The sequence below is a fragment of the Notolepis coatsorum genome (assembly GCF_963971535.1).
Source record: "Notolepis coatsorum genome assembly, chromosome: 5".
Classification (NCBI taxonomy): domain Eukaryota; kingdom Metazoa; phylum Chordata; class Actinopteri; order Aulopiformes; family Paralepididae; genus Notolepis; species Notolepis coatsorum.
The window spans coordinates 151943133-151968667 of NC_140169.1; the positions used below are offsets into that span (position 1 = coordinate 151943133).

Sequence of the window (25535 nt, forward strand, 5' to 3'; positions counted from 1 at the left end):
ATAGGCTTTGGAAAATTTATAAAACGCGCTCCCTTTAGTCTTTCTGGATATCTCTGGTCATTATTGCACGTTCCCCAAGCACATCTAAGAACCATTTTCTCGACAACAATGCAGGACTGGCTCGTCTGGCTGGCTATCTGTGAGACATCATGGCGGCTCTATTTCAAGGGGCGCGGCCTTAAGAAATCGGGCAATCTTATTGGTTATTATTCTCTGCGTGATTGACAGCGGGGAAAGGTCTATTGTAGCAGCGTCTTCCGGCCATATTGAGCACATGCCGCGTTCACGTTACGTGGGAATTCAAGCGGAAGAACCAGCTTCCTACTGGGAAAAACCATTCACGTCAGCCTCCTATAGTGGTAATTCCTAGTCTAGGTCCAGGACATATGGGATTTTTGTATAGACCCCGATCTCCCACTTCGCGTCACGAATTGCGGAAGTATGGATGTGGGCATTTCATCGAGTCAACGCGTGAAGCTTATAGTTGTAGCAACGAGATGTCCTCTGGTTTCCACTTCTTCCCACGTAACGTGAACGCGGCATCTGGCTGATGCAATAGCATGACATTTTCCCTTTTTTTCCCAGCATAGCAGGGGGAGGGGGGCACATAGAACATTTAAAATATAGGCAGTGCAATATGATTAATGGAAAATGTACACATGAGCAATTATAGGCAGTCAGTATTTGTTTCAAGTTTAAAGTTCAATAAGTTAGTTTTTATTGGTATATACTTTACAGTGAAAATGTTGGTTTTGATTGATTGATTGATTGATTGAAAACTTTATTAACAGATTGCAGAATGGGTACAATACAGTACAGCTCAATACACACAATTGTTAAGGGGATGCAGACCAGAGAAAGACTTTCGTCTTGTTTACATCAGGGTCCCCCATTTTCAATTCATCAGGATATATACAGATAGACAGTACGGCTACATCTATATATTTATGAAACCGTACATTAGGTGGGGTGGGGGGCTGTACATTGGAGGTGGTTGGGTGGGTGGGGTGGGGGGGTTGGGTAGGGTGGGTGGACACTGTACAACTGCACAAGCACAACTGTACATTGGAATATTGACAAAACCATGTTTGGTAATTTACTGTACATTGGAGGGGGTTGGGTTAGGACATTTACAGGGGCCAGTTTCGAATTGCAGTCTCCCGTAGGTGTTCTTTGAGAGTGGTTTTGAAAGTGGGTAGTGATTCACATTCCTTTAAAGCTTTGGGTAGGGCGTTCCACATTGATGTGGCATAATTGCTAAATCTGTTTAGTCCCTGTTTGAGCCGAATCTGGGTTTAACATGATTTGTGGAGCTCCCTCTGCATGGTGTTGTGGTCGTGGTATTCACTGATCTTTGGGAAGTATTTTGACATGTACACATATGGGTACCTTGGTCGTGTATAGTGTATCTTGTAGACAGGCCCATTGCAAGTTGCTGTACTCTGTCGTCTACTCTAAGCCATCCTAGGTTGTCACGTGGGCAGGGGCGAGGTGGGTTCTAGGAGTAAGGTCAAGCAGTAGTCTGACCAGTTTGTTTTGAGATGTTTGTGTAGTGAAGTGGATTCCCAAGCTTTTACGGTTCTGCTCTGTTTCAGAACCGGGTGCTTAGTACTCTGCGTTGTTTCAATAACTCTAAAGCTCTGGGAATTACTTATATCTTCTCAGCGGTGCAGGCAGAAGGAATTAGGAGGAAAAGGTTATATAACAGCTGTTTAATCAAAGTTAAGAGTGTATACAAATTACAATAAAGAATGCTATAATTGTGATCAAAGACACTATGCCGTAAATGAAAACAACCAGACTAATATTACAGTAAAGAGAATGATAGTTGATGATGGCTTTGTTCCCTTGGCTTAGGGATCAAAGTATAGTTCTGTTTTTCCCTCCAAAAGTTCTTCTGTTGTCCTGCTGCCGCTCCTCTGTGTGGATGGTAGGTTCGAGGTGTTCTCCTGTCGGTTGGGTGTTCAGAGTGTCCTCTCCCCCTCACCACATCCCATTTTATCTCAAGGCTCAGCGGCTCATTGTGATGACATCATCAGCTGTGGTCTGTCCTATCACCGCCTCTCTTAGTTATATGCAAACGGAGGCGGTCCTTACACAGTCAAATAAGTTTCATTTAATCTACTTTAATACATTGCATTTATTTATTTCATAACATATATATTTGAATTGTATTTGATCACCTTAACACAGAGATATTATACTTGAACACAGTTCTTATCATAGTGACTTATTTTCACTTAAAGTGAAAACTAATTACCTAGTGAATTCTTACCCTAATATAAACAAGCCTATTCTATTTATATTTTAACTTACATCCTCTGATTTTACACAGTTTAATATGGCTTCAGAATTCAAGATTACAAGTACAATATACCAGGAAATAGCTACAGCTTGTTTGGAGCTTAAATTAAGGATTTAAACATACATTTAGTTACAGCAATAGTGAAGTTTAAACTTTCCTCCTCAGCCTTCTGTCTCTAAGTGTGTGTCATGCATGTCTCCTCTGTGTGTGTGTGTGTGTGTGTGTGTGTGTGTGTGTGTGTGTGTGTGTGTGTATGTATGTGTGAATGTGTGTGTGTGTGAATGGGTAACTAAGGCTTATCTGAACTCTTTCCTGTCCCCCACCCTGACGAACCCAGGTGGCTCTTTTGTTCTAGAACCCCCGAAGAGCTTATTCAAACAGTTATTTACAGTTTACAGCCGGCTGTTGAGTGGCCCGACACCCAACCTTTTGTGAGGGGTCTTGCGTTAGTAAATAACCCTATCTATTTTAGTGAGACAGGCAAAAGGGCAGAGTAATCTAATCACCAGAAGCATGTATTTGGTTGACTTGACTATTGCAGCTGTTTTCTCTAAATATAACACATTAGTTTGATTTAATGATGATCTATGTCTAAAATCTACCACATTTCCACACTCGGATAGTTTATCTATCCTTAACATGTCAAACATAGATATCATATTAGGATAAAATACATATGGGTTGCCACACTCAGATCCTAAAATTCAACATTCGTTTTCTATATCTCTTTCTTATGTATAATTATAAATTCAATATAATACCGTTATTAGCAGTTTCAGTTTTTGTGATCCCGTGTACAGTCTTTAACAACCTGTTTTCGTACCAAGATCAATTTCCATTGGTTTCAACTGTGAGTTGTCAAATTCTGACTTGGAGCAATGAGGAGGGGGGTCAATGTTTTCTAGATTGCCCCGGCCTCCTCTTTATTGCTCAGAGCTGGTGCAGTTCCCAACTGCTGAATGGTGCAACCCCCCATTCTGGGAGGTGGAATTTAGAAAGCAAATTGCCTTTCTTATCACACCCCATCTTCTGTCGAGAACATCTTGACTCGTGTTGACCTCTATTAGGGGGTAGAACCCCCTGCTGTATTTTTCTATTGCTGTCACAGCGGTGGGGAGGTCGTCGCTGGCTGCTCGACCCCCGTTGACCCTTGGATTAGTGGAAGAGGTTCGCTTCTCTCCCCCTCCGCCTGGTCGTTTATAGGGGCGACAGCAGCTCCACCCTTTCGCTTGTTGACCCCCTGGTCAATGGTTGAGGCCTTGCGTCTGTTGACAGCCGGAGTTGTTGCTGAGGCCTAGCCGCCTGTCTCCTCGTTGGTTGCCTGTCGTTTCCCTCTGAAGCCTCAAGACCCGGTCACTGCGTTGGCCGGAACTCTCCCGGCCTGAGAGGTAGGATTCTCCTGGTTCTCTTGGTACCCGCAGTGTTGTGGTTCCCCATGGAACCTCTGGGTAGACACTAGCCAGTGTCCTGGATCAACAGTACCGATGGAGTCCTTGGTCTTCCTTGTACCACACTCTGATGACTGCTGACTCCCCAATCTCCCATCCGTATCCTGCAGTGAATATAGATTTCGCTTCGGGACAGTGCAGGTCACTTCTACCACAACAATTGATTGAGAATCCATACTTTTCCTCCCTCAGACTCTCTTTACTGGTCTGAGCTTTGACAACTTCCTTTTCCAAATCATTTATCTATATATTTTATGGCTTCTAGATCATACATTTTCAAAATTCTGAAAAATTCACATGGCTCTCATTATATTATGCTATCAAAACAGTATACTCCCACCACCCTTCGATGTGGAATACACATTCAAACATTGTTACCTTCGTCCTTTGGACAGCTGCACCCCGGCCCGGACGGTCAGCACTGACACATCCACTCTCCCAGTAATCCTGTGTGTATGGCAACAAATCACAGTCCGCCTTAAACACACATCTTCCACACTCTCCGCCAGCCTTCATCAAGCCCACGGAGTCCCCCACAAGCCAATCATCAATTGCACATGTTCACACCCTATACAAAGACTAACTTGGCCAATAGCGACCAAACCTATTGAGCCTTATTAATGTACAGAGAATCATGCTTCCCAACACTTTCACCAATCACGACACACCCCCAGCCCCTAAAACCGGGTATTCAATGGGCGGAGAACAAAAATCCATGAACTAGCTCATGTCCCTTCACTTTGTTCCCAGTCCATTTTACAGACATATACTACCCAGTCCTGATGTGTCGAGATCACTCCCAGCTTGCCAGGTACCCTAAGAAAAAATATATAGAAAGAAAGGAAACAGAAAACAAAACATACAAAGAAAAACCCATGCCAAACCAAATAAATGAAAAAATAATCCAAACTTGTGAGCTTTTTCTTTTTTCTTTTCAACTAATTTTTTACCTATCATCTAGAGGCTTATGCACCCCTGTATTAACTAAGAAACAAAAAAGGGAAATCAAATGACTAAACAAAATGAACGCTCCCGGCCTAAGTCAGGAATTGCTCGTAACACACTAGAAAAGAGAAGTAAAAATAAAAGTAAATAAACACCTATATCTATTGCTCATAACTGTTAATAATCTATCAATACTATAAACCACTATGGGTCTTTTTAATCTCCTAATCATGCACTCCACCCTTTGACCAATCTGAATATTGACCAAGCATGGATAATTTACTGACCACTTGCTTCCGCAGTGTCAATATTAACTGTTTAACATAATTAGATTTTCTTGTTAGTCTGATTAGTTCATGCATTTGTCAGTCCCTCATACATCCGTTTTTAGTAACTTCCATTCATAATCTAATCACCTAACCCCTCTATTTATTTTTGATTCTATTTTTATTCTAACCCGGAGCATATATTTTTTATTCAACCTATTCCATCTGTACCCTAATCAGTTGTATATATTTTTATTCTGCCGGTGGCCTCTGCAGACATGACCTTTGAAAATGACCTTTCACTCCACAGGTCCAACAACACTGGCCGTCTCCCCCGGGTTGTGGGACCCGGTGGGTCAGCCGCCTGTGACCGGATGACCCTGGGGTCATCGGGCCCAGAGCATGTCCTCGTTGTATGCCATCATCGCCATGGTTCCCTGGAGCCTGTTCGGAGGAGAAAGCCACGTACCTATTTGGTTCAGTCACAGTTCCTTGAGAGTTGTTGAGAGGGGCCAGCTACCAGTTTCTGTACAAACGCGCCCTGTTGTCTATAGGGCGCCGCCTCTTCCCCCATCTCAGTGCTGGCGGCTTGACTTCCCATTGCTGGGCCCCGCCTCTCATCTTGGCTTTGGTGCTGCGGGGGTCCTGGACAGGGGGAGCTTGCGGGCTGTGGACACTGTACTTGATACCGACCTTGGTTTTGCCCACGCCCACCTCCTCTGTTCCCCCATCGAGGGCCTCCTGTTGTGGATAGATAGTCCCACTCACAGTCCCGAGAAAGGTGTCCGAGAGTCCCGCACGACCAACACTCCATCCGCCGCACCGCGTAGCCATTCGGATTCCTGCCTCTGCCTCCACCTCTTCCTCGTGGTTGCCACCGTCTCCCTCTCGGGGTTTGTTGTTGTTCCGGCGCAGGACCCCCTTGTGGCCCCAACTGGGCCCGTCTCTGGCCATCTGGTTCTCCATTGGAACCTGTCTCCCCTCCGGGCTGTGTGGACTGGATTAGGCCTTGGAGGTATTCCACTACCTGTCTAGCCTCGGCTAGCTGTTGTTCTAGAGGGAGGCACGTCTTTAACTGGCAGTCACCTGCAACGGACACTTCAGCGTGGATCGACTCGGGTAATACAGTTGTCTCTGGGTCGGTCGCTGCAACGACTCCCTGTGGCGGAGTAAAAGACATTATTTCCAGTCCCTCCGTCACACTGGACACTAGAGGGGAGTCGATCACATTCCAGTCAATCAAGTTAACGTCACTGTCCAATTCGGTCAATGTAATGTCTGCAGAGGTTATCGGCATTACCCCACTACCGGCATTGGTACGCATTCTATACCGGCCCCCTTTTAATATCTTTGGCAATTTTTTCGTCACTTTTATTGTGACATCTCCAGTCGTTGAAATAGACAGATTGTCTACCCTTTCTATGGTTAGTGCATCTAACCCTCCAGTTGCTCCTATCCGTGTATTTTCCATTCTCACCTTTCTTCAAACACTCGTAATGTCACCGTTTGGAAAGCAAGTTTCTCTGTATTCAAACAATTTTTACCAAACTTGAGTTAATTTCCGCTTTGACCCTTCTAACCTCCTTCCAGTTAAGAGTACCCTCCTCCCGTTCGGATGCACTACTTGCCCTACTTAGATGCACCTCTCCCCGCCAGGATCAGGAGATGCCACGTGTGGGGAAACCGGCTTTTTCAGGGCCGCATTGCCGCCTACACTGGAACCCCTCTCACCCAACCAAGGATACAGGCCTCCACTTCCAGGCGAAGGTCTCCTCTCATGAACAGAAGAAGCCCCCTTATTTTACCTTCAGGCGCAGTTTAAGGCTGGGTCCCTTTCCAATCTTAGGAGAGACAATCCAGATTCCTCTGAATTGACACCCCTTACCCTTCTGCTTCCCAGTGGTTCTTTTCAAACCTGCTGATCACAGAAGCACAACTCGCCTACTAACGCATTCGGTTTTGGCTTATTGTGGCCTGACTGTACATTGAGCCCGACGCATTTATGCCCATACTGTCCAGTCACTCACGGCCCCACGTCCCGCGTATCTGTGACTATAAGCAGGGTCATAATGCTCATCGGACCGACCGGTGACGCAGTCGATAGAGATCTCATAGTCCATCATCAAGTCAGGACCCCAAGCAGCTGAGGTCCGTAGTACCTCCCAGCCACTCAGTTTTGAAACCTACGGTCTGCTCCCCATCCCACTTGCTTTGGGTATGGAAACTTTGACCGTTTTCACCAGCCTGGCCTGTTCACAGCAGGTGCCGTGCCCCTTCCGGTGCACTGCCCCACTACTAGGTTTGGACCGTCGTCCACCTACCACCCAGTGCCCACATATACATTACATGCGACGTTATCTGGGCCGACTAGACGGTAACACAGTAAGATGTTGGTCATCTTTCCAGACACGAGGGCCATTCAGTGTCTCCCTTGCACTATATAAGTGATTTAACGTGCCCAGGGAATCTTCCGATTCCACCGCCGCCTGTTGTGAGCTAGAGGTTCGAGGTGCCTACCCCCTCCCTAACTCACACTTATATATTGGTGCAAACAGGAATTGATACTTCGCTGTGTGATACTATACCCCCCGACTTTCAACAGTCTCTTTGATTTCCCTGTTGGGGTTCGAAATTGTCAGTGCTGGCCATCCGTCCTGGAGTAGCTGTGAAGAGAGAAGAAAAAAAATACACTTAATTATCAGTGACATTTCCCGTTCACAATCCATCATTTATCTTTAAGCATGGAATGTCGGGCATCTCCTATACTAAAATCACTTGAGAGCATTTGTGCAATTTTCATTTTTGATTTATCAATGACACAGCCTTAATCTTTTTTCAGTTGTCTCCATTGGAAAACCAGAACTCTCAATCCTGTTGTCATGATCCTCCTTAACACAACTCCGGGGAACTTATTTTGCATCAGCCTTCTCCTTCTGTTGGTCAATCAGAAATTTGTTATTTACAGCCTATCATTTCTAAACATCTGTATTGGACATGGTAATTTAGGTGAATAATCTCACTTTTACTCTAATTGTTCTTTGCAAATGACTATGTGTATGTGTAACTATATTTATTTCTGTCCGTGAAAGCCTAACAATGTATTCCGCTCATATTACATTATACATATCAGTAACATACATATTTCGCCACACAATTTCTCACACAGTTACTATATTACCCCCGTAACACCTAACCATTTAGGTGTTAAAAACGCGCTTCTCACGAGAACAGAAACCAATTTTCAGTGTCTTATGTCACTGAAGTCCCCGTGCATTTAGAACAGTGTCACACAACCCGTTCATAACCACAGGTGCCGACACCATCCCCACATTGAAATCCCTGCCAACCAATGACATCCCACTGGTCAACCTAACTTGTAGCCCACGGCGTCCCCCTCCAGCTTGCAATCCTGGAGCGTGACACCCCGGGCTTCCTACTCAAGGATATCCAAAACTCATTCCACTCACAACCACTGCCACACACATACAGCACCTCCGACACCATTCAACCACCGTAACCACAGTCACCCAAAAACCCATACACAAGATAACTCAATGCGCGTAGTGTGGCAGCGAGCCTTTGACGAGTGCACGCATAGCGCATCCCCGTTAATGCGCGGTGGCAGACAGCGAGCCCACCCCCGCCACGACGTCTAGCAGTCCCCGTACCCCCGTTAAAATGAAAAATGTGCGCAGTGTGGCAGCGAGCATCGACGAGTCGCACACATAGCGCATCCCCGTCAAAGCGTGGAGGCAGACAGTGAGCTACGACGAACTGTCTACCCACACCCCCATCGCAGGCGCAGCCGAGCAGAGTAAATATGCTCCGACTTACGGCCCACCAACATGAACGCCACACAAAAAATACTGACATGGAGCCCCCGCCTTACCAGCCGGAGCTCGTCCAAATACAAGGAAAGAAGTACGAGCGCCTTGTCGACCAAAGCGTAGTGCCACTGGTTCAACACGACCGGCCGCCACCCAGGGACCACATCATATGGTCCATATGCAGCTTCGTCAACCTGAACCCGCGTTGCCCCGGGTCAGCAGCGCTACATTTCTCCGTTAAGTCAAGAGACCGGAAGGTGGCCGGAGACCTTGAGAGAGCCAGAGAGCACGGCCCCATTGCCGGTTGAGTACGACATCATTGCCCTAACGCCAGCCAATACCACTACCAGCACTAGAAATTCCCTAAAAATAACAATAAAACTGAATATGGAACAACAACATACACTAAACAAGTCCCAAACTCAACCAACTGCCTTTGAACCCTACAGTAAACAGCAATAAACAATAACCCTAGCACTACACCGCGTTTGAAACCCATAAAAAAACAACATATTTATATACAGGCCCAAACTAGGAGAGAAAGAGAGAGCGTTTCGGGGGGGCCGAGGGGGGAAGAAAATATACGGAAGAGAGGCGGTGTGGGAACGAGAGCCCTCGCCCATACCACATCACAACATAATCTGTGCCCATACCCATGAGGGGAGTGAGGGGGAGGGAGTGAGAGGGGGGGGGGTAAGAGAGAGAGATAGAGAGGGAGGGGAGGTGAGAGGGAGAGGGAGAGGGAGAGAGGGGGGAGGCGAAAGGGAGAGGGAGGACGGAGGGTGAGAGAAGGAAAGAAAGAGAGGGGGGGGGTGAAAGAGAAAGAGAGAGAGAGGGAGGGGAGGTGAGAGGGAGAGGGAGAGAGGGGGGAGGCGAAAGGGAGAGGGAGGGAGGAGAGAGAGAGAGAGGGGGTGAGAGAGGGAAAGAAAGAGAGGGGGGGGGTGAAAGAGAAAGAGAGAGAGAGGGAGGAGAGGTGAGAGGGAGAGGGAGAGAGGGGGGAGGCGAAAGGGAGAGGGAGGGAGGAGAGAGAGAGAGAGGGGGGTGAGAGAGGGAAAGAAAGAGAGGGGGGGGGTGAAAGAGAAAGAGAGAGGGTGAGAGAGAGAGAGAAGGGGGGGGGGGGGTGAGAGAAGGAAAGAGAGAGAGGGAGAGGGGGGAGGGTGAGAGAATGAAAGAAAGAGAGGGGGGGGGGGGTGAGAGAGAGTGTACGAGGGGGAGGGGGGGCCAAGGCCCCACAATCCACCACCAGATTAAAGCACAACAATCCAATCTCACTTCACCAGTACACTAACCCCCTAATGAAAACGTTCTGTGAGCAGAACCCAAAAATACTCATCCTGTCCTCTTCCGCCCCCTACCGTATTCCTAAATAAACTCCACCTTCCCCTTAACAATGGACGCCTGGTGCCCCTCCCAAGATGGACGCCGGCGCCCCTACTAATATGGACGCCCCCTCGCGAGACATCCCGAGAGCCCCGTCATGCCATGACGTCAGCACAGTTAGCTTAGCTTCGTTAGCCACGTCGCAGGCCGCCAGACCGCGCACCCTTATGACGTCACAACCGGCGACCGCTTCAGCCGTGATCCCATAAGAATGTTCCCCAACGACCCATCGACCCGTTTCGCCGCGCGGGCCGTCTCCTCGCAATGTTAATATAACACCACATTCCCCACAACAGAACTCTAATCCCCTCAAAACGCCAGTGTAGTGATCTAAACAGAAACATAAAAACATAACAGCCTTTAGGCCGCCGCAAAACACTAGTTGACCCCTCTGTCGTCACCACCGGCGAGCTCAGAACGACTTCCGGGTCTCCGCAACATACTATCCCATTCACCTAAAACATTATACAACTATTTTATCCGCCACGAATATGAAATTTTTTAAGTGCCTAACACATCCCCGTAATCCCAAGACACTATCGATCGACCTTATACATTTGAACCTACGCCTATTTGTCCGCCGCATCCTCCGGTCGCCTCAGAGGCTAATACAGCAGCTAACTGCTGCTGCGTTCCACGGGCCCCGAAAAACCGGCGTTTTCATTACATTTCCCCACGGCCAACCGGTGACTTAAATGACATAATAATACAACTATACTCTCACACGTCCCACCAATCATTCCTAACCATAGCCATTCGCCAACCATTCATTCATACACGCTTCCTAACTACAAATAAAAATACAAAATCAGCATTCACGCACATTATCGTCTCTCGAACGTCGCACAGCAGCGCGACTAGTAAACACGAGACCAAACGTAATCGCACACACTTTCATACTGTATGTTTAAGCTTACCATAGCTTCGTAATCGAATCCCCACTAAGTACTTATCAGTCATCTCGACCGAATTGTTTTATTAAGTACTTATTTATTGTTACAGCGTAACGCAGTTAACTAACATGCCTGTCCTGCTTGAAGTCAAATAAGACCACCGGGTCTGCTCGGAACAGCCCTAAAATCGAACTCGCACCTTCATTTAATTCGGCCGAATGATCCCTACAGACACGTCCAGACTATCACGCGATCAGTCAGTAAACCATTCTTATTGGGCCCTTCAAGCACGAACACGACCCCGCTTCTATCAAAAACCACGTATCTATACCCATAACCTCACACACCATTTCCCCGGTCACGAAGGTTCCAATTCATCTTTACCACACCTGATTTGCATGTTCCCAATAGCAACAGAGCCCATTCTATACACAGCTCTCTTTCCATTCAGAACACTCAAATTATCATTCATTACCACGCTCCTTTTCCCGAGAATACGTTTCTAGGGTTCTAGTATTACTCAGGAAGCGCCCCCTATCGCACGCCAAAGACCACCGTGGTTCCCTGGCCAGGAAAACCTGTAGTCAGTCGCCATACGACGCTTATAACCTGTCCCGTAACCAGATAGGCTGTGAATCCTAATACATCATCATATCACAACAATATGAGGTCTTGTAATTACTTCACATAATTCTACATGAAGCAATAGCTTATCCCAACCCCTTGTAGTTCGAACAGAACAGCCCATTCTCCTACAACACTCACCTCTGTCCCAAGGAACGAAGCTCCCGCCGCTGTGTCCCCGTCGTCCGCTGAAGAGGTCGATGAGTGAAGGAAAAAAAAAAGATTCTCGTCCTGGGCCGCCGCTGTTCACGGGTCGCGACACCAAATGAAGTGGATTCCCAAGCTTTTACGGTTCTGCTCTGTTTCAGAACCGGGTGCTTAGTACTCTGCGTTGTTTCAATATCTCTAAAGCTCTGGGAATTACTTTTTATCTTCTCAGCGATGCAGGCAGAAGGAATCAGGAGGAAAAGGTTATATAACAGCTGTTTAATCAAAGTTAAGAGTGTATACAAATTACAATAAAGAATGCTATAATTGTGATCAAAAACACTATGCCGTAAATGAAAACAACCAGACTAATATTACAGTAAAGAGAATGATAGTTGATAAGTTGTTGATGTATCTTTGTTCTCTGCTGATAACAAAGAGGATTCTGTTTTTCCCTCCAAAAGTTCTTCTGTTGTCCTGCCTTGACTGTGGATGAGATGGTTGGTTCGAGGTGTTCTCCTGTCGGTTGGGTTTTCAGAGTGTCCTCTCCCCCTCACCACATCCCATTTTATCTCAAGGCTCAGCGGCTCATTGTGATGACATCATCAGCTGTGGTCTGTCCTATCACCGCCTCTCTTAGTTATATGCAAACGGAGGCGGTCCTTACACAGTCAAATAAGTTTCATTTAATCTAACTATCTACTTTAATACATTGCATTTATTTATTTCATAACATATATATTTGAATTGTATTTGATCACCTTAACACAGAGATATTATACTTGAACACAGTTCTTATCATAGTGACTTATTTTCACTTAAAGTGAAAACTAATTACCTAGTGAATTCTTACCCTAATATAAACAAGCCTATTCTATTTATATTTTAACTTACATCCTCTGATTTTACACAGTTTAATATGGCTTCAGAATTCAAGATTACAAGTACAATATACCAGGAAATAGCTACAGCTTGTTTGGAGCTTAAATTAAGGTTTTAAACATACATTTAGTTACAGCAATAGTGAAGTTTAAACTTTCCTCCTCAGCCTTCTGTCTCTAAGTGTGTGTCATGCATGTCTCCTCTGTGTGTGTGTGTGTGTGTGTGTGTGTGTGTGTGTGTGTGTGTGTGTGTGTGTGTGTGTGTGTGTGTGTGTGTGTGTGTGTGTGTGTGTGTGTATGTATGTGTGAATGTGTGTGTGTGTGAATGGGTAACTAAGGCTTATCTGAACTCTTTCCTGTCCCCCACCCTGACGAACCCAGGTAGCTCTTTTGTTCTAGAACCCCCGAAGAGCTTATTCAAACAGTTATTTACAGTTTACAGCCGGCTGTTGAGTGGCCCGACACCCAACCTTTTGTGAGGGGTCTTGCGTTAGTAAATAACCCTATCTATTTTAGTGAGACAGGCAAAAGGGCAGAGTAATCTAATCACCAGAAGCATGTATTTGGTTGACTTGACTATTGCAGCTGTTTTCTCTAAATATAACACATTAGTTTGATTTAATGATGATCTATGTCTAAAATCTACCACAGTAGCAGGGTGGATTATCCCTACTTTATGAGAGTAGATGTACACTGTCACCAGGTAGGGGGGAACGCAGCAGATCTGAGTCCAACTGAATGCCCGACTTTAGTGCAGGAGTATTAGAGTGGAGCTTTAGTAGAGGGAGTGGATGGGGCCTAGGATTTACTAACCTAGGGGTAGTGCGCTGGTCCAGCTTTAACAAATTATCTCTGTATCTTTTCAATGTAAATAATAAATCAGTAACCTCACAAAGATACTAATCTAATTATCTTTAAAGTGCACTATGCAGTGAGCTGCTGGTTAAAGGCATTAACCATATTGTTATGTTAGCTACTGAGCTGCTGGTTAAAGGCATTAACCACAGTATTGTTATGTTAGCTACTGAGCTGCTGGTTAAAGGCCTTAACCACATATTGTTGGAGACTCGTGTGACTTGGAGACTCGTGTGACTTGGAGACTCATGTGACTTGGAGACTTGTGTGACTTGGAGACTTGTGTGACTTGGAGACTTGTGTGACTTGTGTGACTTGGAGACTCATGTGACTTGGAGACTTGTGTGACTTGGAGACTCGTGTGACTTGGAGACTTGAGTGACTTGGAGACTTGTGTGACTTGGAGACTTGTGTGACTTGGAGACTCATGTGACTTGGAGACTCATGTGACTTGGAGACTTGTGTGACTTGGAGACTCGTGTGACTCTTGTGACTTGGAGACTTGTGTGACTTGGAGACTTGTGTGACTTGGAGACTCATGTGACTTGGAGACTTGTGTGACTTGGAGACTTGTGTGACTTGGAGACTCATGTGACTTGGAGACTCATGTGACTTGGAGACTTGTGTGACTTGGAGACTCGTGTGACTCTTGTGACTTGGAGACTTGTGTGACTTGGAGACTTGTGTGACTTGGAGACTCATGTGACTTGGAGACTCGTGTGACTTGGAGACTTGTGTGACTTGGAGACTCGTGTGACTTGGAGACTTGTGTGACTTGGAGACTCGTGTGACTTGTGTGACTTGGAGACTTGTGTGACTTGGAGACTTGTGTGGCTTGGAGACTCGTGTGACTTGGAGACTCGTGTGACTTGGAGACTCATGTGACTTGGAGACTTGTGTGACTTGGAGACTCGTGTGACTCTTGTGACTTGGAGACTTGTGTGACTTGTGTGACTTGGAGACTTGTGTGACTTGGAGACTCGTGTGACTTGGAGACTCGTGTGACTTGGAGACTCATGTGACTTGGAGACTTGTGTGACTTGGAGACTCGTGTGACTCTTGTGACTTGGAGACTCGTGTGACTTGGAGACTTGTGTGACTTGGAGATTTGTGTGACTTGTAGACTCGTGTGACTTGGAGACTTGTGTGACTTGGAGACTTGTGTGACTTGGAGACTCGTGTGACTTGGAGACTTGTGTGACTTGGAGACTTGTGTGACTTGGAGACTCGTGTGACTTGGAGACTTGGAGACTCGTGTGACTTGGAGACTCGTGTGACTTGGAGACTTGTGTGACTTGGAGACTCGTGTGACTTGTAGACTTGTGTGACTTGGAGACTCGTGTGACTTGGAGACTTGTGGGACTTGGAGACTCGTGTGACTTGGAGACTTGTGTGACTTGGAGACTTGTGTGACTTGGAGACTTGTGTGACTTGGAGACTTGTGTGACTTGGAGACTCATGTGACTTGGAGACTTGTGTGACTTGGAGACTCGTGTGACTTGGAGACTTGTGTGACTTGGAGACTCGTGTGACTTGGAGACTCGTGTGACTTGGAGACTCATGTGACTTGGAGACTCGTGTGACTCTTGTGACTTGGAGACTTGTGTGACTTGGAGACTTGTGACTTGGAGACTCGTGTGACTTGTGTGACTTGGAGACTCGTGTGACTTGGAGACTTGTGTGACTTGGAGACTCGTGTGACTTGTGTGACTGGGAGACGTGGTAAATACACAGGTCACAACATGTTTACAGGAACGTTTGGGAGTTGTATTTTGATTGTATATTTCCTGACTGTAGGCTAGCTAAGCTGCATGTTAGCCTAGCACAATGAATGGAAGCGGACATTACTGGGTAACCTTCGGGAGAGGTGTTAGTTGGGCAATGCCTAGGCTAACCAGTCATGCCCGCTTACATTCATTGTGCTAAGCTAGGCTATCATTGTGCTAAGACTGAGCGAATTTTCCAAAATGTTGGCGTGTTCCTTTAAACTGTATAAAGTTAGCTGTATAAAGTTGTCTATAAAACACTTAATATTTCATTAGATGATATGTGTACTTATATAAGCAGATAATTTTCTGCAGAAATGTTGTGCCTCTAATTTAATGTGTTTCAGATGTACTCACAGTGCTACATGCATTGTATGGGATGCATGACTTTCATGTTCAGTCTTACTGTAAAAGGTAATGTAATTAGCAATTCTGTATATTGGGCTAAACCTTTCTGAAGCAGAGACTTAGTTAGTAGCTCCCCTGTTAGCCTCTTTAGCTCCCCTGTTAGCCTCTTTAGCTGCGGCTGTTAGCTCCCCTGTTAGCCTCTTTAGCTCCCCTGTTAGCCGAATCTGGGTTTAACATGATTTGTGGAGCTCCCTCTGCAGGGTGTTGTGGTCGTGGTATTCAGTGACCTTTGGGAAGTATTTTGACATGTACACCGGGTACCTTGGTCGTGTAGTGTATCTTGTAGACCAGGCCCATTGCAAGTTGCTGTACTCTGTCGTCTACTAAGCCATCCTAGGTTGTCAAAGTGAGCAGGGGTGAGGTGGGTTCTAGGAGTAAGGTCAAGCAGTAGTCTGACCAGTTTGTTCTGAGATGTTTGTGTAGCAGGGTGGATTATCCCTACTTTATGAGAGTAGATGTACACTGTCACCAGGTAGGGGGGAACGCAGCAGATCTGAGCCCAACTGAATCCCCGACTTTAGTGCAGGAGGGGAGTTTTAGCAGAGGGAGTGGATGGGGCCTAGGATTTACTAACCTAGGTGTAGTGTGCTGGTCCAGCTTTAACGAATTATCTCTGTATCTTTTCAATGTAAATAATAAATCAGTAACCTCACAAAGATACTAATCTAATTATCTTTAAAGTGCACTATGCAGTGAGCTGCTGGTTAAAGGCATTAACCACAGTATTGTTATGTTAGCTACTGAGCTGCTGGTTAAAGGCCTTAACCACAGTATTGTTATGTTAGCTACTAAGCTGCTAGTTAAAGGCATTAACCACAGTATTGTTATGTTAGCTACTGAGCTGCTGGTTAAAGGCATTAACCACAGTATTGTTATGTTAGCTACTGAGCTGCTGGTTAAAGGCCTTAACCACAGTATTGTTATGTTAGCTACTGAGCTGCTGGTTAAAGGCATTAACCACAGTATTGTTATGTTAGCTACTGAGCTGCTGGTTAAAGGCATTAACCACAGTATTGTTATGTTAGCTACTGAGCTGCTGGTTAAAGGCCTTAACTACAGTATTACATTAGCCAATAAGCTGCTGGTTAAAGGCATTAACCACAGTATTGTTATGTTAGCTACATTGAGCTGCTAGTTAACGGCCTTAACCACAGTATTACATTAGCCAATAAGCTGCTGGTTAAAGGCATTAACCACAGTATTGTTATGTTAGCTACGTTGAGCTGCTAGTTAACGGCCTTAACCACAGTATTACATTAGCTACTGAGCTGCTGGTTAAAGGCCTTAACCACAGTATTGTTATGTTAGCTACTGAGCTGCTGGTTAAAGGCATTAACCACAGTATTGTTATGTTAGCTACTGAGCTGCTGGTTAAATGCATTAACCACAGTATTGTTATGTTAGCTACTGAGCTGCTGGTTAAAGGCATTAACCACAGTATTGTTATGTTAGCTACTGAGCTGCGGTTAAAGGCCTTAACCACAGCATTATGTTAGCTACTGATTAAAGGCCTTAACCACAGTATTGTTATGTTAGCTACTGAGCTGCTGCAGGCCTTAACCACAGTATTGTTATGTTAGCTATGAGCTGCTAGTTAAAGGCCATAACCACAGTATTATATATACTCGTTAGCTTTATGAGGCTACATCAACACGCTCCTATGAGTGCAGCTAATGTTAGCTTTATGAGGCTACATCAACAGGCTCCTATGAGTGCAGCTAATGTTAGCTTTATGAGGCTCTGCCCCCCCCCCCCTCCACTCCTCTAACACCCACCTCGCTCTGCCCCCCCCCCTCCTCTAACATTTTATTTATTCATTTAATTATTATTATTTTATTTGTTGCCATTAAAATAATAGGCAAGCATAGGGCTAAAACATTTTCATAAACAATAATATAATTTTTTGTTATTTGGTTATAATAAGGGCTTTTCTATGCATTTGTCTGATTGATTGGTTGAAAGCTTTATTGACAGACTGCAGAGTGGGTACAGTACAGCTGTATTCACTCATTTGACGGAAGTGTTGCGGTGGTCTCAACGGAACAATTTTGATTGACAGTCGATTCTGCCAATCACACCGTTGTTGTGTGTGGGGGCGGTGTCGCTTGACTGAAACTTCAGCTCTGGCCCGGCAACCATTACCGGGCCAGAGCCGGCTAATCTTTGGCGAGCCGGAGTCGGCTCTGGCCCGGCAACCATTACCGGGCCAGAGCCGGCTAATCTTTGGCGAGCCGGAGTCAACCATTGCCGGGCCAGAGCCGGTTTATCTTTGGCGAGCCGAGTCGGCTCTGGCACGGCAACCATTACCGGGCCAGATCCGGCTCATCGTTGGCGTGCCGGACATGTGCCGACCGGTAGCCGGAATCGGGCCGAGTATGCTGGCCACCTAACCTCCTCCAATGTACAGTTTCTACGTCAAATGTATATATGTATATACTCTTTTCTGGACACTTTTTGTATCACAAACACTACTGTATTTGCAAATCTGGTATGTCATAAATGTATAGATGTAGCAGTACTGTCTATCTGTATGTCATATATGTTATGATTAATTGAAAATGGGGGACCCTGATGTAAACAAGATGAAAGTCTTTCTCTGGTCTGCATCCCCTTAACAATTGTATGTATTGAGCTGTACTGTACTGTACCCATTCTGCAATCTGTTAATAAAGTTTTCAATCAATCAATCAATCCCGCACAGTGCAATACTCCAATTCAGCCATTGGCAATTCAGCCATTGGGTGGGTGGCGCTGCTGAGCGGGCCTGTGACGGCCTGACAGTGTGGGGACAGAGAGAGCTGGGCTGTTGTTCTGCAGATGGGTGCTTCTCACACAGACCGCAAATAAACTAACGCTTATAAAATGATTTAATAGGCTAAATGTCGTTTAAAATTCTTTATTTTACACTCGTTTATTGTATTTGATTTTTGTCGACATAATGCTACGTGGCCCGACTGCGTGAATATTAAAGGCAACCAACTTGTGTTCAGCTTTTCGTTCAGCGTTTCTCTGATTGGCCACGTGACCGCCCTAGCACACGCCCTTCGCGGCAGAGAGAGACGCGGCAGCACTGGGTTTTATCACTGGAGATACATTTCTCACTCACCATTGTATTTTGCGCCATCTGACATCATATCATAATGATATGTTTTCTATATTATATCCACAATCATTCATCTAAAAAAAATTATGGGCGTAAATACATGTTAAGATATTCAAAATCGTCACAGCAGTATAGTTTGTTTATACTTCAGAAGTGATGTACAGTGACGAGTGAATCTGGTAGTTGGTTGTTAAAAACGCAAAATAACATAATGTTACAGTTTCTAGTTCAGTCAGCAGCCTCGCGAAATAACATTATGCTCCGCGCTATCTTTGAAATCCACTGCTGTGGCGAGCCTGGGGCAAGCCTTTATCGCTACCTGGGAAACATAGGAACCGGGGAACATAGAACCCTTTTGGAACATGGGAAACATAGGGGGAACATAGAACCGTTTTGCGGATGGGGGAACATAGAACACTTAAAAAAAAAGAAAAACGGGGAACATAGAACCCGGGGGGTTGTCCAACCTTATACTCACGTGTCCTACTTTCGTGAGGGAGTTTTTCATATACTTTGTACTTACTCACACGTCCTTCTTTCGTGAGGGAGTTTTTCCTATACTTTGTACTTACTCACACGTCCTTCTTTCGTGAGGGAGTTTTTCCTATACTTTGTACTTACTCACACGCAGGCATGCGTTGTTCATGGGACGGGGTAGCACGGTGTGCAAGCTCACTGAGTATTAAAGATTTGAGCAGAAGCGCGTGCACGCACATGCATGGTTGTGCGCGCATGCGCGTGCACTCAAGAACGTGCTGCGCTCGACTCGGCTCCTCGTGTTTACCTGCCTTCCGGCGCTACCTCGCATTATCATAACAATAGCCGCTAGGCCGGTGTCTTCAACCACGTCTGGACTCTTTGTGATGTAAATATGGAATGTCCCAAGTTGCTGCTGTTTACAGAGTGTATTGTTGTCCAAAGGTGAATGATGTATGAGGATACATTTTCCTACGTGTCTCACCGTTTGGAATTGACAACTGTTTTGATTTAACCCTTTGTCGTGTATGTTGTCTGTTTACACAACTACATAATCCAATAATCACGGAGATGTTGATAGCGTTGAACCCATGGCTTTAATGACGTACCCCAACCCGGCAGTACACTTATACGACCGGTGCGTAACGTAAGCACGCATGACCAGAGGGGCGTATGTAGACTAACGTTAAGTAGTCCCTGTATTAACTCCATACATTACACCCTTCAATCACCATCATTCACCTTTGGACAACAATACACTCTGTAAACAGCAGCAACTTGGGACATTCCATATTTACATCACAAACGTTGGGACTGAGTAGATAATTAATTAATCTTCTCTTTATTTTTATTATTTATATTAAAACTGAATCAAACCATAAACAAGGTTGCCTGTTGGGATGTTAGATCCTAATGTGAAAAACTGATTTTATATGTCTGCACTTTATGTGCTCATTTTATGCCTGTCTTTCTTCTGTTGTGAAGCACTTTGAGCTGCAGTTTCTGTATGAAAGGCTATACAAACAAAGTGTATTATTATACATGTGCGCGAGGGAACATATGCGCGTGCGCGGGGCCGCGCATGCGCGCGCGCGTGGCGTCATTATCCTGCGTGCCGGCTCAGTCCATATTAACAACGCACCACTGCTCACACGTCCTTCTTTCGTGAGAGTTTTCCTACTTTGTAGTGGCCGACTGTCACTCCCCGATAGTGTTGACAGGCGTCACGATGCACCCATAATTAGTTCTCTACTCAGTAACAAAGTTTGTGATGTAAATATAGAAGAAATTCCAAGTTGCGGCTGGTAGTTTGCAGGGTTGTATTGTCCAAAAATTAATGAGTAAATGAATGGTTAAATCAGAACAGTTGTCAATTGCTCCATTTGTCGGTTCCAAACAGTGAAACAGGTAGGAAAAACGTATCTCCTAAAACAGGGTGCATGAATTACAGTGATCAGCTATAGGTTATAGGTTACTTATAGAGGTGGGGTGCCCCCTAGAGTTCAAACATAAATAAGACACTAAACAATAATATAAACACTACAAGTCGGTTTCTGCTTCTACTTTTCTTTTATTTATACGGAAAAGATTTTAATAGGGCGGCTAGGTGGTGCAGTGGGCAAGGCACTCACCACCAATGCAGGAGACGCTGGGTTCGAGCCCAGCTCTCCGCATTGCTATCAGCTTTGCTGGTCGTTCATACTAATACATTTGGCCGTATTAGGGGGTGGGAAGCTGATGGATCGGACGTTGTGGACAGCGACTCCTACAGGTCGGTTGGTGCGCCTGCGCAGCAGAATCAGGAAGCGACAGGGGCGGCGTCCCTCCAAAGCGCAGACCCCCGACGCTGAAAGATCGCACTGTGCAGGTGAAAAGATGCGACGGCTGCTACCTCGAGTACCGGAGGGGACACGTGATGTATGGCTTCGTCCACATTGCAGCCGGCTTGTGGGAGGCATGGCCAAACAGCGTTCGAGACAGGAGAGGGTAGAATTGGACGATACGAAATTGGGATGGGAGAAAAATAGAAAATGGGAGAAAAAGTAGATAAAAAAACTACATGTCTGTACACGGATGTGGAAGCCATAGCCATTATCCACAAGGCCTGTTTTTAGAACAAGAATCACAAATATGCAGAAACAAAACAATATCAACACACCGTAGTAGCCAACTGAGAATGAACATCAGGAACATTGGCGCAAATTACTTCCACTTCCGTAATAATCAATTAATTTAGAGACGCATCCATTCTGGCAAAAACTAAAACATCTCGGGGTGTCTTGGTTCCAGGTGATTCTAAGTCCACTGCTGCCCTCTGCTGGACGAACATGAGACCTGCATGCAATATCTCACACCACATTTCCCACCCAATAGCGTCGTAGACACAGTAAATGTTCCCGATGGTTTTGATTGACAAGTTAAAACAATGTCCTAAAAGAACAAATACAAGAATATTCACTTGAATTGCACACTATAAAAAGAAAATTAAAACAAAAAAACGTTTTTTCTTTTATAATATAACCCTAATCTTCTACCATACAATGGAACAACTGCTCAACAGTCAAATAATGTTCTTTTTTAATAATTGTTTTACTTTGAGGAAATCATTCCACGTGTGTGGTAGTAGGGTTGGGCATCGTTTGGATTTGAACGATTCCGGTTCCGATTCTCCATATCGATTCCTGTTCTAAACGATTCTCGCTTCCGATTCTTTGAGGTGCAGGTCAAAACAGGTCACAAAAATATCCAGAATGACTTTCCCCTCTGACGGGCGTAAAAGGGTCAAACACTTTCTCTCTGCCGCATATCTGTTTCTTCGTCTTCGTCTTTAGACCGGCAGCTCCGTTGAGGCGAGCCAGGCCAACGTTTCGTCATCCAGTTCCATCACATCTGCATATCTGCTCCTTCCTCCTCCTCCTCCTCTCTCCCTGCTCCTCTCTCTACTCCTGTTCCTCCTCTCCTTCCCCTTCCCTGCACTTCCACTCCTCTCTCTACTCCTGTTCCTCTTCTCCTTCCCCTTCACTGGACTTCCACTCCTCTCCCTGCTCCTGTTCCTCCTCTCCTTCCCCTTCCCTGGACTTCTACTCCTCTCGCTGCTCCTGTTCCTCCTCTCCTTCCCCTTCCCTGGACTTCCACTCCTCTCTCTACTCCTGTTCCTCCTCTCCTTCCCCTTCCCTGGACTTCCACTCCTCTCCCTGCTCCTGTTCCTCCTCTCCTTCTCCTTCCCTGGACTTCTACTCCTCTCCCTGCTCCTCCCATCCTTCCCCTGTCTCCCGTTGCCGCTCCTACTTCTCCTTCTCTCTGCTCTCTCGCTCCTTCTCTCCCCGCTCCCGTCTCCATTCTCCCCTCTCCTCCTCCCGTCCCTCTCCTCTCCTCTCTTCCCCCGGTCCTCCCGGCCACTCCTCTCCCTCTCCCTGGCGTCGTCATCTTGCCTCGGTCCCTCCCGGCCCCCATCCTCCGTCTGGCCGTTACCTCCCGCCTGCCCCGCGAGCCTCTCCTGCCCCCCGCCGCGAGGAGGACTCCGTGACCCACTCCCGCTACGTGAGCCGCTCCTGCCGGGAGAGCTCTTCTTCTTCTTCTTCTTCTGCCTCTTGGCTCGTCCGTCGCCCTCTGCCTCGCCGTCGCCCCGACTGGTTTCTCTCCTGTGGCTCTTCTTCTTGCTCTTTTTGCTCTTCTTGCTCTTCTTTGCGTGAGAGTCGTCACTGCTGTCGTCACTGCTGTCGCTGTCGGAGGCCTCGCTGGAGCCACCGCCACCGCTCGCCTGCTTCTTCTGCTGCTTCTTCTTCTGCTTCTTGCTCTTCTTCTTCTTCCTCTTCTTCTGCTTCTCCAGGCGATCCAGTTTCCTGTGGAGGAGAAAAACACCGATAATTATTCACGGTGCAACTCTCTGACGGTCCCTTTTGGAAAAAAATAAATAAAAAGAAACGACTAACCTTCGTACGGTCTTTTACTTTGCTACCAAGTAATCTACCTTGCCTATATTACTACTTACTAGTCTATACTACTACCTACTATGCTAATATGTCTATACTACTACCTACTATGCTAATATGTCTATACTACTACCTACTATAAATGAAAATGTATGTGTCTGATAAAGAGATAGGTATATATGGATGAAAAGACATGTGTCTGATAGGGATATATTATTAAAATATTGTATAATTGGCTGATGTGAACATAGATAATGTATGTAAAAGCTAAATAGTATATTATGCTGTATTGTATTATGAATTAATTATGAGTAGGTATTATTGTATTGTATTATGAATTCATTCATAAGGAGTATATATTTTTATATTGTATTATGAATTTGATTAGGGTTTTTATTGTTGTTTTAATTGTCTGTATGACATGTAAATGTTGTGAGTGTATAAGGGTTTTTATTGTTGTTTTAATTGTCTGTATGACATGTAAATGTTATGAGTGTATAAGGGTTTTTATTGTTGTTTTAATTGTCTGTATGACATGTAAATGTTGTGAGTGTATAAGTCTGTAACTGTATTTTATGTGTTATGGACCCCAGGAAGAATAGCCCCAGCACTGCTGTGGCTAATGGGGATCCAAATAAACTTAAACTTAAACTATGTCTATACTACTACCTACTATGTCTATACTACTACCTACTATGCTAATATGTCTATACTACTACCTACTATGCCAATATGTTTATACTACCTACTATGCTAATATGTTTATACTACTACCTATGCTAATATGTCTATAATACTACCTACTATGCTAATATGTCTATACTACTACCTACTATGCTAATATGTCTATACTACTACCTACTATGCTAATATGTCTATACTACTACCTACTATGCTAATATGTTTATACTACTACCTACTATGCTAATATGTCTATACTACTACCTACTATGCTAATATGTTTATACTACTACCTACTATGCTAATATGCCTATACTACTACTACCTACTATAAAAAAAAATTAATTAGTTTGTACTATTCTTTTTTAAATATAAAGTTTGCCAATAGGGATGTATCAGTAGTATTGGCAGTGGTAGTAGTCGTAATAGTAATCCAGTATATTTTTGTATTTTCTAAAAAAATAAACCAGTTCAACACAGGTAACCACTTTTGCTTCATTTCTTTGATGGCTCAAATGTCTGCTCCAGTGCCAGTGGTTCCCAAACCTCTCCTCGAGACACCCCAGCCGTTCCATGTATTTGTTAAATTCCACCACCAGCACACCTTGATTCAACTAATGAAGGGCTAGTTAAGTTGAATCAGGTGTGCTGGTGGTTGAATTTAACAGATACATTGAACGGCTGGGGTGCTTCGAGGAGAGGATTGGGAAGCACTGCTCTAGTCGATTTTGTGTTTTGAGCACAAAGTTCATCATAGATCTAGCCTCTTTATTTTGCTCTCGAAGTGCACCAGATTGATGCATTTAACTTTAAAATGTACACACAAAAAAAAGTTACGGGGGGGGGCATGCCTGTGGGAAACACTGTAGTAGTATACCGTATACATATTAGCATAATAGGTAGTAGTATAAGTATAGTAGTATAGACATATTAGCATGATAGGTAGTAGTATAAGTATAGTAGTATAGACATTAGCATGATAGGTAGTAGTAGTATAAGCAGGGCCGGATTAACGACCGGGCCGTCCGGGCCTCTAGTGATGAGGGGCCTCATTTTTTTTGGATGCCCCTCGTCACTAGAGGCCCCACATTTTTTTAAAAATTTTTTTAAAGGGGAACTATTTTATTATTTGGGCACTTTTACACAATTCCTGTGAGGTTATGGAACACCTCTGTAATTTTTTATTTTTTTTAATTCATTGTTTTGTATTTAATCAAGTCCTCAAAAACAGCATTTTTTTACCTCAAGATCTTAAGCTGTTTTGAGCCTGGGATCCAACCACAATGGTAAACCACTGCCTCGCCTGAACATTATCATGCAGCGGTGTCTCTCTGACATCACAAATCAGCACATTTTCAGATGACTCAGTTCAGTGAGGGTGAATATTGTGAGAGGAGAATTGGAAGAATGCGCCAATATGATAATTAGAGACATAGATCATATTAATATAAGTCCACATAGCTAGGAAACAATGCTAAACACTGAAAAGGGCCATTTATAAGATAGTTCCCCTTTAACTTTAATTTAAAAAAAATTTTGAAGGCCCCTCGTCACTAGAGGCCTTTTGGAGGCCCCTCGTCACAAGAGGCCCCAAATT

The 25535-nt window shown here is 45.0% G+C and overlaps 1 protein-coding gene across 1 annotated transcript in view; it reads right to left on the minus strand.

Moving 5' to 3' along the window:
• Window positions 1-20002: 20002 nt before the first annotated feature.
• The window catches only part of cirsr (corepressor of RBPJ and splicing regulator), a 55929-nt gene continuing 50396 nt past the window's right edge, over window positions 20003-25535 (minus strand). Inside the window, exon 10 of the mRNA XM_084313984.1 lies at window positions 20003-23167. Within this exon, the coding sequence (XP_084170110.1) occupies window positions 22153-23167 (1015 nt within the window). The 3' untranslated portion in view covers window positions 20003-22152. The remainder of the gene's footprint in view (window positions 23168-25535) is intronic.